This window comes from Galeopterus variegatus, unplaced genomic scaffold (assembly GCF_000696425.1).
Source record: "Galeopterus variegatus unplaced genomic scaffold, G_variegatus-3.0.2 Scaffold1070, whole genome shotgun sequence".
NCBI lineage: Eukaryota > Metazoa > Chordata > Mammalia > Dermoptera > Cynocephalidae > Galeopterus > Galeopterus variegatus.
In genome coordinates this window covers 97,005-111,291 of record NW_007727181.1, presented here as the reverse complement: position 1 = coordinate 111,291, position 14,287 = coordinate 97,005, and the positions used below count along the sequence as shown (strand labels likewise).

The 14,287-nt window shown below is 44.3% G+C and overlaps 1 protein-coding gene across 1 annotated transcript in view; it reads left to right on the top strand.

Moving 5' to 3' along the window:
* Positions 1-14,287, top strand: part of ABCC4 (ATP-binding cassette, sub-family C (CFTR/MRP), member 4) — a gene marked incomplete at its 3' end in the record, with an annotated part of 176,263 nt that overhangs the window by 65,053 nt on the left and 96,923 nt on the right. Inside the window, exons 11-15 of the mRNA XM_008574597.1 lie at positions 1,251-1,345; positions 1,574-1,660; positions 8,153-8,249; positions 12,451-12,660; positions 14,007-14,147. Of these exons, the coding sequence (XP_008572819.1) occupies positions 1,251-1,345; positions 1,574-1,660; positions 8,153-8,249; positions 12,451-12,660; positions 14,007-14,147 (630 nt within the window). The remainder of the gene's footprint in view (positions 1-1,250; positions 1,346-1,573; positions 1,661-8,152; positions 8,250-12,450; positions 12,661-14,006; positions 14,148-14,287) is intronic.

The window sequence follows — 14,287 nt, the reverse complement described above, 5'->3', positions numbered from 1 at the left end:
GTACCGGACCGGGACCGGCAACAGGATCGCAACCCTCGGTGTTGCTCCCACACCTCGCTCAGCCAGTGAGCGGGAACCGGTCTGTATGTGGGATCCGAACCCTTGGCGGGAGCGCCACCGCGCTCCCAAGTGGCGCACTGTAGCAGTGCACCACCGGGCTGGCCCCCCCTTTTTTTTTTTTTTAAGTTACTGTACCTTGTCAATTTATTTCTTAAATAATATTCAAATGTAACTTTGGCTAGATTCCCAGATCCTCAAATAAAACCTTCTTGCTTACTGTAGCTTTCGTTTTTCCTGGCTTGCATGGAACAAGAATCTTGGTCCAGCCCATCTGCCCAGCCTCTCTCAACCACACTGTTCCCTTCCCTTTGGTTTTTCTTACCAGGCTGCTCTTTCTGCTCTTATTTCTTGTATAGATATTGCCTGTCACTCTGTCACATACCTTAAGTGTCACTCTGAGGACATGGGTCAAGTGTTTTCCCTTCTCTGGAAGTGGGAAGCCGAGGCAGTGAAGAGACACTTATTCCTTGATAAATTAAGTCTTCTGGATTTAAAAGCCACGTGTATCTCACTGGGTATGAAACCCTGACCCCTCTTGCCTGGGTCTCTGGCCTCATCTCCCACCCCTCTGTACTCAATCTGCACCAACTCTACTGGCTTCCGAGTTGCTATTCTTTGAATACCCTGGGTGTTCACCTGCCCCATGGTCTTTGCTCTTCTTCCTCTTTGTGGAACACATTCTGCAGATTTGTGCCAGCCCACTCCACCCTTTGACAGACCTCTGCTTAAACCCTCTTGATCAGGGCCCTTGCTGACCACCCTTTGTAAAATGGGCTTTCTCTCCATTACTCTCTGTCTCCCTAAACCAGTGTCCTTTTTCCCCTCAGTACTTATCACCACGTGCATTCCTGTTAATTTCTTATATTGTCAGTCTTCCACCGTGGGAACTCTAGGGACTTTGTTTCCTTCGTTGCTGAATTCACTATGCCCAGAATAATGTCTGACAAATAGTCAATAAGTGTGTGTTAAAGTAGTTAGGTGCATAAATATAGTGGGAAAAACTATAGCATTCCAACAAAAAAGGCCCTGAGAGTTTCTTTTTCTTTGAAAGGTTCAAAGTTACAATTTAATCACTGTGAAATATATCCATTGCTGTTGATCAAATACATGTATATTTCTGAAGCGCTGATGTGCAATGTTTAGGATGACGGTAGGAGAGCACATATTAAGTCTTTTCTTTCTCTCTGTAGGATTTACAGCTTTTGGAGGATGGGGATCTGACTGTGATAGGAGACCGGGGAACCACGCTGAGTGGGGGGCAGAAAGCACGGGTCAACCTCGCAAGGTAAATGGCGTTTCCGCGGCCATTCTGCTCGGTGTCTTTCCTGCTACTTCTAGCGGTGGTTAACGTAGAGAACCCGCTGTGTGCTGGGTCTGGTGTGAAGCGCCGGTGTTAGCTTATTCCTTGATGCCTGCAATGAACATTCGTGTTGTTGAACCGTGTCGTGATTTCTACGTGAGGGATGCGGAGTGTGAAGTTTCCTTCTGTCTGAGATCTCTCTGTGTTTTCTAGAGCAGTGTATCAGGACGCCGACATCTACCTCCTGGACGACCCTCTCAGTGCTGTGGATGCAGAAGTCAGTAGGCACCTGTTCGAGCTGTGAGTTTGCTTGTGTTGTGTGTCATTTCTGCTTCCAAGAACCTTTCTGAGGCGTCTCAGGAAAGCCTTTGCAGCTTCAGAAAATTCAGCTCATCCTGCTCTGGTGTCCTTTTCCCTCCCTCCTCTCCCTCACACAGAAGATGCATTTTAGAGAAATTTTACACAAATGCAAGGTCAAGATAGGAAAATACAGAAGATGATTTCAGTGTGTCGAAGTGAGTGAAAATAGGTGGCAAATTATGAAATATTTTCCCCTGCTCTTTGCAATTGGTAACCCAGAAACTGTAGATGGATCCAGACCCCAGGAATAGGAAAGATTATGCACAGTTTTTAAATCAAAGGGTGGGACTCATCCACCTGGTCCTTAGTTCTTAGTTTTTTTCCTCCATCTTTTGTCTGTGGCATACTAGAAGTGAGGTTTTCAGGACAAGCATAGGGCTTCCATGGAAAGGCCTGTTGGTTTATGCTTATGTAGGTTTGGAAATAATTGGTAAAGTCTAGCATTTAAGCATGATTTGTTCCATATTAGAGTGTGGCTTCAAGAGTTTGATGTTGCTTCATGGGTTCTTACTAGAATTAACACTTAAGATCCACGAGTGTGTAGGGTTAGCTTGCATTTGCAACTAGGTATCTAGAATCCGGCCTAACTCCTGACGTTTGCTTGGTGTTTCTGAAATTTTACCTTGGCTCTTGCTTAGCAGCTGAGGTGGAATGACTCGAATCTTTTCCATGTATTCTGTGACCTACTGTATGCTCCCCAATGCTTCCTGTGTCATCTGCACTGTCCTTTTTGAAAGCATTGTGAAGTTGGTCTTGCTAAAATAGCATCCAGATCTGCCCCACAGTGAGCTTCCTGTTTGTTGTTCACCTTGTTAAGGCCCATTAGTCCTTTTAGCTGTGCTGATTGAAGCCTTTCTGTGTGCACTGAGATAGGCACTCTGACAGATGTTATTGTGCAGAGAATCTTACTTTACAAAGGAGGTCTGTAAGCCACAGGGAATAACCCATACTGGGCAGAGTAAAGGAGACAAAGAAGTTTAGATCTCACTCCTGCCCTTTAGGAGTTTGTCTACATGGAGTTTATCAAGATAAGCTCGGGCCGGCCCGGTGGTGCACTGCTGTAGTGCGCCGCTTGGGAAGTGCGGCGGCGCTCCCGCTGAGGGTTCGGATCCCACATACAGACTGGTTCCCGCTCACTGGCTGAGCGAGGCGCGGGAGCAACACTGAGGGTTGCGATCCCGTTGCTGGTCCCGGTCCGGTACGGGGGCAACACTGAGGGTTGCGATCCGTTGCCGGACACGGAAAAAGACAAAAAAAAAAAAAAAAAAAAAAAGATAAGCTCATGGGAATAATTCAGCATACTGAAGGGGACTCGGTGTAGGATAAACAGTGCTAAAGGGAGAAGCAGGCAGCTGTGGACATGCAGCTGAGATTGGAAGCTCACTGTGGGCTGGGCTTGGGCCTGTGGTCCTTGGGAAGGGTTTGTAGAGGCTGAGAATAGGATCCAGTTCCTTTTGGTAAAAGGAATAGTAGAAGCAGAGGTGTAGAGATGGGAACAAGCAGGGCACGTGAAAAGAACAGCAGGCGAACAAGTCTTCCTCAAGTGCAGGATGCAGATTATGCAGTAGAGAGAAAGTCACTGGAAATGTTCGCTGGAAGGCCCTGCGTTAGTCAGTCTGGCTGCCATAACACAATGCCGCAGACTGGGTGGCTTAAACAACAGAAGTGTTTTTTCTACCAGTTCTGGAGGCTGCAAGTCTGAGATCAAGGTGTCAGCAGGTTTAATTTCTCCCGAGGCCTCTCTGGTTGGCTTGCTGTGTTCTCACCTGGCCTTTTGTCTGTGTGCAAATTTCGTCCTCTTCCAAGGACATTGGTCAGATTGGATTAGGGCCTGCCCTCACAGCCTCATTTTAACTCAATTACTAGTTGAAACATCCTGTTTCAAAATTATGAGGTCCTGTTTCAAAATTATGAGGGCGTTAGGGCTTCAACATAAGAATTTTGGGGGAACACAGTTCAGTTCGTAACAGGTCCTAAATAGCAAAGGAAAGAGGGGTTCAAGCAGAGTGGGCAGTTTGAGGGGTAACCATGTCTGGGCTCTGGATTCTAGGGGCCGGGACACAAGGTCACCCACTAAGCGTAGGACTTCAGGAGGGATTATTAAGCGTTTCCCTAGAGTGTGTGTGTAAGATGTGCCTGGTATCAGGATGAAGGGAAAGTTCTGCAGGTGGACGTGGTGAAGGTTGCACACTAGTGTGAATGTGCTTAATGCCACTGAGCTGTACACTTGAAAAGGTTGAAATGGTAAATTTTATGTTATGTATATTTTTCCACAAGAAAATGTGTGTGGTTCTGTTGAATCTTTCAGAATGTAGCAAGCAGCTGGCACTTGGCATTGCCCTGGCCTTCTGATCTGACCCTCCTTTCCTGCCTGCTCCTGACTGTGTCTTGATGAAATTTCTCATAGGCAGAGAAGGGCCTTGGTGGTTTGTACGAGTCTTATGCGAGTCCACACTAGTTCTCCACCACTGAAAGAACAATTACTGGTGGGACCCTGTGTTAGAGTCACAAGGGAGGAGGAGGGAGGTGTTCTGATTGCAGAGTATCAGGGTGCATGTTGCAAAAGCTCCCCCAGTTTTTCTCTGAACATGCAAGGTATTTATAAAGTTCTCTCACACCTTTAAGGTTTAATGACTTTGGATATACACTTGATAGAAGCAAGCTTGTTAAAATTGTTGTTTGCTAATCAGAACCACATTCTTTGGGGAAACTTAGGGCAGAGAGCACGAATGCAATTTAGGAAATCACTCAGCAGCTACTGAAGAATGTTCTCAACGAGTTAGAAAATTGGATTGAACAATATGCGATGAAAGATGGCGGTTGTGTTGAAACCTAGAAATGTGAAGTGTTTTGTATTAAAAGTGAATGAATTACACTTCTATCTGCCATTAGCAGTTTTACTTCAATCATGGATATAAATCCAAGGTTATTAAGGTTTGTGAATTTTACAACTGTATGTTGTAAACTATCACATACAGAAGGTTTGGGGCACTTTGATTAACCGATGCCAGTCTGAGCTGTTGCAAACTGTGGGTCTTGTATTTTAGAAAGCCCAAATTCTTAGCCCCCTGCCTTTTGCATAATCAGTTCTTCAGGTCTGTCATAATCAGTCTCCCACACTGTTGCCTACCTAATTGTTTTAGTCTGTGCAGGCTGCTGTGACAAAATTAACATAAACTGGATAGTAGAGATTTATCATAAACTGGGTAGTAGAGAGTTCTAGAGGTTGGAAAGTCCAAGATCAAGGTGCTGGCAGTTTTGGTGTCTGGTGACCCTCACCCTCCGGGTCATAAACAGCCATCTTCTAGCTGTGTCCTCACATGGTGGAAGGGGCAGGGCAGCTCGCTTGGGCCTCTTTTATAAGAGCACTAATCCCATTCATGAGGGCAGATTCCCACGGAAAGGCCCCATCTCCTGATACCATCACACTGGTGGTTAGGTTTCAACCTATGAATTCGGGTAGGAACACAGCCATTCAGAGCACAGCACCAGTTTCCCTTCCCTGTTTCAGTCTTCACAGACTCCCCTCACCTTTAGGATGAGGTTTGAAGTCCTCAAATAGCAATCGAAGTTCTTTGCAACCTACACCTGTCACTTTTCCAGCCTTTCCCAATAAGAACCCAGAACTCCAGCCAGGCTGACTTACGTGGAGTGCCCTGCACAAAGTGTGCCCTTTCTCACGTCTGCCTGTTCGTATGGGTGGTGTTCCTCTGTCTGAGAACCAGGGACAGTGTGCCCCCACCTGCCTGCCTGTCCCTCCTGTTCCTGCAGAGGACACTGTGCCCTTCCTGTCTGCCCATAGCCTTTGATTTTCTGTATTAGTCCGTTTTGTGTTGCTATAACAGAAATACCTGAGACTGGGTAATTTATAAAGAATAGAGGTTTATTTGGTTCATGATTCTGGGACAGCTGCGTCTGGTGTGGGCCTCAGGCTGCTTCAACTCATGGCACAAAGCGGCAGCAGCTGGCGGGTACAAGCAGATCATGTGGCGAGAGGAAGCAAGAGAGAGAGAGGAGGTGCCAGGGTCTTTTAAACAGTCAGCTCTCATGGGAACTACCAGAGTGAGACTCACTCAGGCTCTTCGCCTCCAGGAAGAATGTTAACCCATTCATGAGGGATCCACCCCCATAACTCAAACTGTCACACTGGGGATCAAATTTCCACATGAGTTCTGGAAGACAGTACATCCAAACTCCATCGGCTGGGTTGTTCTCGATCACTTATGGGTCCTTCCCCTATGCTCCCCCACCTCCCCCAGCCTGGGAATGCATGAAAGCACTTTGCACAGTTCATTTCTGCTTCAGAGCCATCGCACCTGCTGCGTCTTTCCAGGAATGTATCCCCCAGATATTCTCATGGCTCATATGTCACCTCCTTGCAGAGAGGCCTTTCCTGACTGCTGCCTCTGCGATAGCAACCCTCGCCTTGCTTTTTCTTCATAGTTCACATCATAACCCCATAGTGCATGTTTTGTGTTCATGTCATACGTCTCCTCTACATGATGTAGGGTGTAGTCTGTCCGCTTGACCATGGGTGGATCCTGAGCACTTAGAACAATGCCTGGCACTTGGTAGCTGCTCAACAAATGTGTGAATGAAGGTAGCGACTCTGTCTTTCTTCTTTGTGTATTGTCCACCATGCTATGTGCCAGCTCTTAACATAGCCCTTATGTAGAATAAGAGTTAAATAACTCGTTGCTGAATCAGGCAATATTTTTATGGCTTGGCCTGTGAATTTTTACTCTTTAAAATTTGGAAAGTATTTTCCCAGAGATGTTGATAAAAAGCATGGTTTAGGAAAAATTTAAAGCCATTAATTACAATGCTATTATAACTATTTACGTCATAATGAAAGATGTTAGGAAGAAAACATTTTGAAACCTTTTGAGTTGGCCCATCTTGGACATAGCAACCCATCAGACTTGATTGTGAACATCTCCCTTCAGATGTTTATATAAAGGGATTAATGGCAGGCAATTTTGATTTAAGGAGAAACAATTCCTTTAAAGCTTGAGTACTAAGCCCTAAGAGGGGTTTATTAGCTTGAGAAACAGGAATGAGAGAAGCTAAACTAAGATGTGTGAAAAGGGAGAAATTAATCCTTTTGGATTTAAAGAGTGAAGTGATTGTATATGCATCTACAGTCTTGGTTCTGATCACAGGCCCAATCTCAAAAGCTCCCCCTTATGCCTTTTCAATCCTGAATCGAAAGCAAATGTTTAGGGGAAGGCTGGAGGACGGAAATAACATTTATTGAGCATCGGTTTTGTCCTGGGCCGCTTCATGGATTAGTGCTTTTATTTCTCAGAACGTGCCTATGAGTTAGCCTTATTTTGAGATGAACAAACTTTGGTTCAGTGAGGTTTAGTGACTTGCTCAACGTTGTCAGGCTTATAGGAGATGGAACAGGGGTTTGAACTCCAGTCTCAGTTTCTCCAGAATTCTTGATCTGACCCACCTCAGCAGGTTGTGTTGTGGCCCACATTTCTGACATTTGCTCTGTGCAGGGACTTGGGAACCCTGAGTGTGTGCCAGGAGCCCTGCCTGTGGTTCCCATGCCCTTTCCTGAGTGGCTTGTTTCCCTGGAGAGGCTGTAGACCATTGTGGGATGGGGGCTGGACTGAGCTTCCAGGGTTCTGCATTTAAAATGTAGAAGCACTTTGAAAGGTTACTGTAAAAACACAAAACTCTGAGGTTGAATACTGAGACTGGGTCTTATCTTTGAGCCAGTGGGTGATTTCCACTGTGATTTAGATCATTTGGATTCTGTTCTTTCATTTTCATATTTGAGAGTTTTTTAGTCCTAATGAAAGAAGATTTGCTTCCTCGATGGGACTCAGGAATTCTCATTGTGGAGACTGATTGAAGCCCCACTAGCATACATTTTAACATTTGATATTATTTGGGAAGGAGGGTCTGGAAAATACACTCTAGCAAAGGTTACCAAGTATCTAAGAATTAAAAAAAGATTTTTGGTTAATATGTACGTCATAAGCAGTAACCTAGGAAACCATCTAAGAAAAATACCCACATTTTTATATGTCATCTCTCTCCCATTCCTACACAGTGATAAAATAATCAGTATTTTAGTTAAGTCAGCTTTTGGAATCTCAGTATTGTTCAATTGTTTTCATCATAAAATATATAAGAAATTGTTAAACAGTGTTAGAAAAGAAAATTTAGCAGTCACTACCTCCTTTGCCAGACAGCTTTTCAGAATTTCTCAGGTGAGCAGGGCTCAAGTTTGCTGCTAGTGAATTTTTTAGTTGGCTTTATTGATTTATATTTATATTTAATTTGTATTTGTATTTGTATTTAAACTACAAATCTTTGACTACTGTGTTGTCTCTTATGGTTTCAAAATGTATGTTTTTCAATTTGGAGTGCCCCCATTTATGTGTTTTTTTAATACTGTACCTTTTATATTGATAGGTGTATTTGTCAAACCTTGCATGAGAAGACCACAATTTTAGTGACTCATCAATTGCAGTACCTCAAAGCTGCGAGTCAGATTCTGATATTGAAAGATGTAAGTAATTTCAAGTTTCCCAAACTTGATAGTACTCAGGTGTGTTGGAGGAGGGATCTCCCAGCCTCCTTGGGCTTCGTGGGAAACTCCTTCTCAGTTTCATGTCCATTTCTTCACAGAGCTGGAATTAATGCCTTTGACAATAAAGTCAAAGGACTTGTAGAAATGTCTCTATTATATTCTAACTCATATTACCCTGAAGTATATAAAATTGCTTCCTCAAAGTCACTAAATTATAACTGTTCTAGTAACATCATTAAAGATAAATGATGTTTTATTTAGAATGTTTTGTTTCTCTCTTCTATGACTTAAAGTCAAAGCATATTATTTGGAAATTACAGATACTGAGACATGTTTGTATCCATTTGATTGTCACACACAGTTTGTCTGAAGAGCATCTTCCACTAATGTGGTAATCCTCCCTTATCTGCGAGGGATACGTCCATCCAGGACCTTCGGTGGATGCCTGAAACCCGATACTACTAAACCCCTATATATACTGTGTTTTTTCGATCTGATTACTGAGATTGCTACTAAGCAACTAGTGGGCAGGTGGCATACATAGACAGTGTGGATGTGCTGGACAAAGGGGTAATGCGCATCCCAGGCAGGACAGAGCAGCCTGGCGCAGGATTTCATCATGCTACTCAGAAGGGTGTGCAATTTAACACTTCTGAATTGCTTATTTCTGGAATTTTCCATTTAATATTTTTGGACCGATTGACTGTGGGTGACTGAAACCATGGAGAGTGAACTCATGGTTAAAGGGGGGACTACTGTAACCAAAGTATGGTTGGATAGCTGAGCACCCCCTGATTAGAGGACTCAGCTTGCTGGTATAGCTAGTTGCTAGTCTCCCTGCACAGGTATTTTTGAGGGCCCAATTCACGTGACAGCCTGTGTAGCAGTAAGTAAGACAGAGTTCTTGCTGTCGTGGGGCTCCCATTCTTCCTGGGGATAGATGTGATGAAAAAGATAGAGGGGTGGGGGTTGCCTCACAGTGACAGTGATGTGACGGTGTAGGCCATGCAGTCACCAGGAGAGGAGCATGTGGAAGGGGGTCCTGGTGGTGACAGCAGGATCCCGAGGGAGGAAGGCAGCTGGCATGGGGGTGGAGGAACAGCAGGGAGGCAGCGTGGCGGGGGCTGAGTGAGCCAGGGAGAGCACGGGGTGTGCTGGCCTCAGAGCGCTGGGCAGTAGGCCGGGAAGTGGGCGGAAGCTATTGGATGCTCCAGGGGAGGGGAGTGGCGTGGTCTGATTCATGATTTTAAAGATCCCTCTTGGGGCCAGCCCGAGGCTCACTGGGGGAGCTTGGTGCTGACAACACCAAGTCAAGGGTTAAGATTCCCTTACCGGTCATCTTTTAAAAAAAATAAAAAAAAAATAAAAGATCCCTCTTTTGATGTTCGCTGGAGGGGCTAAAGCAGAAGCAACTAGAAGTTTTAGTAGTTCAGAAGGATGGGCTTAGGCTAGTTTAATCAGTTTCCTAGGGCTGCCAGATGAAGTACCACAGACCAGGTGGCTTAAACGACAGAAATGTGTTGTCTCACGGTTCTGGAGGCTGCAAGTCCAAAATCAGGTTGTCAGCAGGGCCATGTGCTCTCTGAAGGCTCTAGCGGGGAATCCTTTCTTGCCTCTTCCACCTTCCGGTGTTTTGTCAGCTTCTCCTTGGCTTGCAGCTGCTGCACTTTGGTCTCTGCCTTTGTTGTCACATGGCATTGTCTCTGTCTGTCTGGCTTTCTTCTTAGAAAGACATCAGTCATACTGGATCAGGGTCCACCCTACTCCAGTGCAACCTTGTCTTAATTTGATGACATCTGCAAATATCCCATTTCCAAATAAGGCCGCATTCACAGATACCAGGGCTTAGGACTTGAACATATCTTTCTGGGGGCCATCATTCAACCCACCACAGCTAGCATGGTTGGGGAGGTGGAGGTCACTGAGAACTGCTCTGCCCTGGCGGCGGTCTGGCCCTCTGTCCTTGGCCTGTTACCTCTATACCTCAGCACCCTGTCCTCGCCCCTTGTCTGTTCCAACAGGCCCTTGGCCAAATCCCTCCTTGGAGGTCTAAAAACCCCTTAGTATCTTCCAATGTTTTAATATTTCCCCTCCCACAGTGTCTTGGTAAAATGGTGGAAATAACAAATAATGAATATTAACTACAGTTCATGTGATCTGTGTATACCATTCTCAGAGAGAGAGAAATTTCACATTATTGCAGCCAATCATTTATCATGATAGCAGAGTTCTTGCAAGTCTTGCTTAAAGTGCTTCCTTGCTCCTTTATGTGGCTGCTAAAGAACAGTAGGGAACTTGTCTTGCTGAAGCTCTGTCAAATGAATTCCCGCCCCAAGGAGGATTATAAAAAAGCAGAATTCCTCCCCTTTCAGAAGCAATTACATTTGGGGGCCCTTCTGACTCCTCCAGGAATAGAAGGCTCAGATTCCTCAAACCTGAAAACAATTTCATGTGCAGAGGGTGGAAACTAGTGTGGTAAAACCTGAATGTTGGTAGGATTATGAGTGTAGAATCAGCGGGTGATAGAATAACTTATTTTATTTTATTTTATTTATTTTCTTAAAATTTTTTTTTCAAAATTGAATCAAAATTGATTATACAAATTTTGGGGGTTCAACATTGGTATATGTTGATTAAATCAATATTACTAGTACATACTACTAGTACATATATATTGTACACATATATTGTTACAAATCATCATTATTCTTTATGCCCCTTGTCCAATCTCTCTTCATCCCCCTCTCCCTTCCCCTTCCCCCCTCTAATTACACTAGATTTCTTCTCTCCTTCTGAAAGAATAATGGTTACTCTGTTGATTTGTTGCCTAGATGATCTGTTCAATGCTAAGAGGTGTGGTCAGGTCCCCCAATATTATCATAGAGCAGATGCTTCTTCTGTCACTCTGGAATGGGCTTTGGGGAAAGAGACATCCTCTTTTCTTTGGTCTCTGCTGGTGACTCCTTGTGTCAATGCATTCCAGTGGCTGGTGGTCCGTCTGTGTGGTGGTTGTGGCATCTAGCCAGAATAACCTTTTTAACCAGTTCCCAGAGGTTTTGAGGTTCTCTTTATTGCTTATTTTGAGGATATCCCCAATTTTAGTACTTTTAAAACAACCATTTGTCCACTGGTGGGCACCCTGGATGAATGTTGGTCTGGTCCCTCTCAAGCTGCAGACAGGGGGTGGCTGCCCCTTCCGACCCCTCTGAACTGTCAATTCTTGGCTTCTGAGGAAAATTGCTATATCAATACCAGTAGTAGTTTCCTTGTGCGTTTTAGTGAAAAGTGATAATTTCGTTGAATGAGGTATGTGAATTTTACCTTCTAAGTAGAATAAGACAAATGTATCATGAATAACTTTCTAACTCCCCAGTTACCAAAGTGTTTCAAACAACCTAAAAGTGTTATTTGATTTTTTTTTCCCAGTGGCGCACCCTGCGGGTAGGAGGTTGGGGTACCAGGTAGGGTCCCGGGCCACCTTCCCCCCACACCTGAACTGCCTTAGCCAGAATTGCTCTGCTATGATTTGTTTTGTATCCCAGGATTTTGCCTAATTGTTTGTATGCTGCTGTTTGGGTAAATCAGCTAGGTCTCATTTCATGGGTGAAAAAGTAGTGAAAACATTTGCCCATTATTTTCTGTAACTTTGTAAGGAGGGGAAACTGTGCAGTGAGGTGTCACATAGAATGTTGAATTTTCAGCGAGGAGCTTCCTGAGTTTGCAGGGCAGCTTTAGAGGAAAGATCTTGAAGATGCAGCTCGTGGGGTCCATGTCCAAGGTTAGTTCCCAGTGTCTTGTCCTGGTGGGGGCACGTGGCCAGCTGAGGCTGTGGAGCGACTCCTGCCTGTGCAGATATGCTTGTGTTCACCTCCGTATCGATCTTAAGTTTCTTCCCAGGGACATCCTTCCCAGTGGAGTCAGTGACCTTCATTTTTCATGCATGAGTACACATTTCTCTCATACCCCCCAGCACCTAACACAGGGTTTGGCAGAGAACAGAATGCTTATTTATGTGTCAAGTTGAATTGTACTAGGTTTGTCCACCAGAATTCCAGACCTAAGGATGCTTTTCTTACAAAAATCACAATTGAAGGCCTGTTAATTTTCCTTGATTAGTGTTAGATTATATTGGTAGTATTGAGTACAAATATACTCCTCGAATTTTTAATTTTTATTTTAGGGTGAAATGGTACAGAAAGGCACTTACACTGAATTTCTGAAATCCGGGGTAGATTTTGGTTCCCTTCTGAAGAAGGAAAATGAGGAAGCTGAACAATCTGCGGTTCCAGGAACTCCCACACTGAGGAATCGTACCTTCTCGGAGTCTTCGGTTTGGTCTGAACAGTCGTCTAGACCCTCACTGAAAGACGGCGTTCCAGAAGGCCGGGATGTGAGTTCATCTCATGTCACGATGTGCCCTGGTTTTTGTCAACACTTAGTAGACTCATGGATATTTGGTCTACTCTGCTCATGACATCATTGTTTTTCCCAAAGTACATTCTGTGGTTCTAAAGCCTTGTTTGCTGGAATTGGTAGAATTAAAACAGAATGAAGAGGAGAAAACCTAGTTGGGGTCATCCTTTGGGTGTGGGCTGGGGACATTCATGGAGGTCAGTAGTGGACATGCTGCTAAGAGTCCCAAAGATGTATGTGGCTCACACTGATATTAGAACTCTTGAATTTGCAGTAGGTGAATCCCGCTTGCTCTGGTGGCTGCAGGCTTCCCTTCTTTGAAGACCCCCTTAGACTAGGTCCTGCTCTGTCCTACATTAAACCAGACACTTGTAGGCTGGAACGTTCCGACACTGCAGGTGGCTGACAGTATTAATTTGCCCTGTTGTCAGATGGTTTGTGTCAGGCCAGAAGTAGCATGTGCAAACACCTCACAATTTCTGGCACACAGTAGACATGTAAGAGTTAGTTCCCATCTTGCTTTCTTACTTTTCAAGACCGGGAACCACATCTTTCTTATTTATCGTTGAATATCCCCAGTGGCCAGCATAGAGCCAAGGACATCCTTGGGTCATGTGAGTCTGCAGTGTTTTCTAAATCCTCCAGGCAAAACTGCTCTGGAGCTCCCTTAAAAATATGCAGACATATGTCTTGCCATCCAAACCCTCACTCTCCAAATCCAGGAGGCTAGATGATTCTTAAAATTTTCAGATTAGTCCCTCACATTCCAAACTCTAAGGAATCGATTTCTGAAGCTCAGGAGCCAAATCGATTTGGACCGTGTGCTATCATGTGCTTTCCAGTCTCTCATGACTCACACTCACTCTTTGAACTTCAAGCACCACATTTGGCTAACATTTTGACCTTCTACTCTGTTTTATGTTTCCGTCATTGATTGATACAAATAATCTAGAGTGACACATTAATTCCACATTATTTTGCATAGCATTTTGGAACAAGCTTCTGCATTGATACTTGAATTCAGGTATGTTAGGCATATGCAGGAAACCATGATGTCATACTCCAAACAAAGCCACACTAGTGTATTAATATTTCTTTGTCTCTGATAGACTCCAAGGAGTGGGATGGCTGGGTCCAAGGGTAAATGCATACATGGTTTGGCTAGATATTTGCACACTCATCTCCATAGGACATGTACCATTGTGTACTCCCACCAGCAGCGTAGATGTGCCTCTTCTCTCACAGCTTTGCAAACTGTATATTGTCAACTTCTAAAACTTTACTGCATACTATTTTGTCTCTTACTGCCTTTTTCCTTCACAGACTGAAAACGTACAGGCAACACTATCAGGGGAGAGCCGTTCTGAAGGAAAAGTTGGTTTTAAGGCCTATAGGAATTACTTCAGAGCCGGTGCTCACTGGTTTATGATCATTTTCCTTCTTCTGCTAAACATTGCAGCACAGGTAAATAATAACATTTGTTTTGTGCTGATTGATATTTATCGTATTCCTATTTCTGCTGTTATTATAGCATTTTGTAGTAATTCGCTTGAGATTTGCAGTGAAATGTGCTGTCTGTGGGGAACCAAATGGGAGATGTTTCC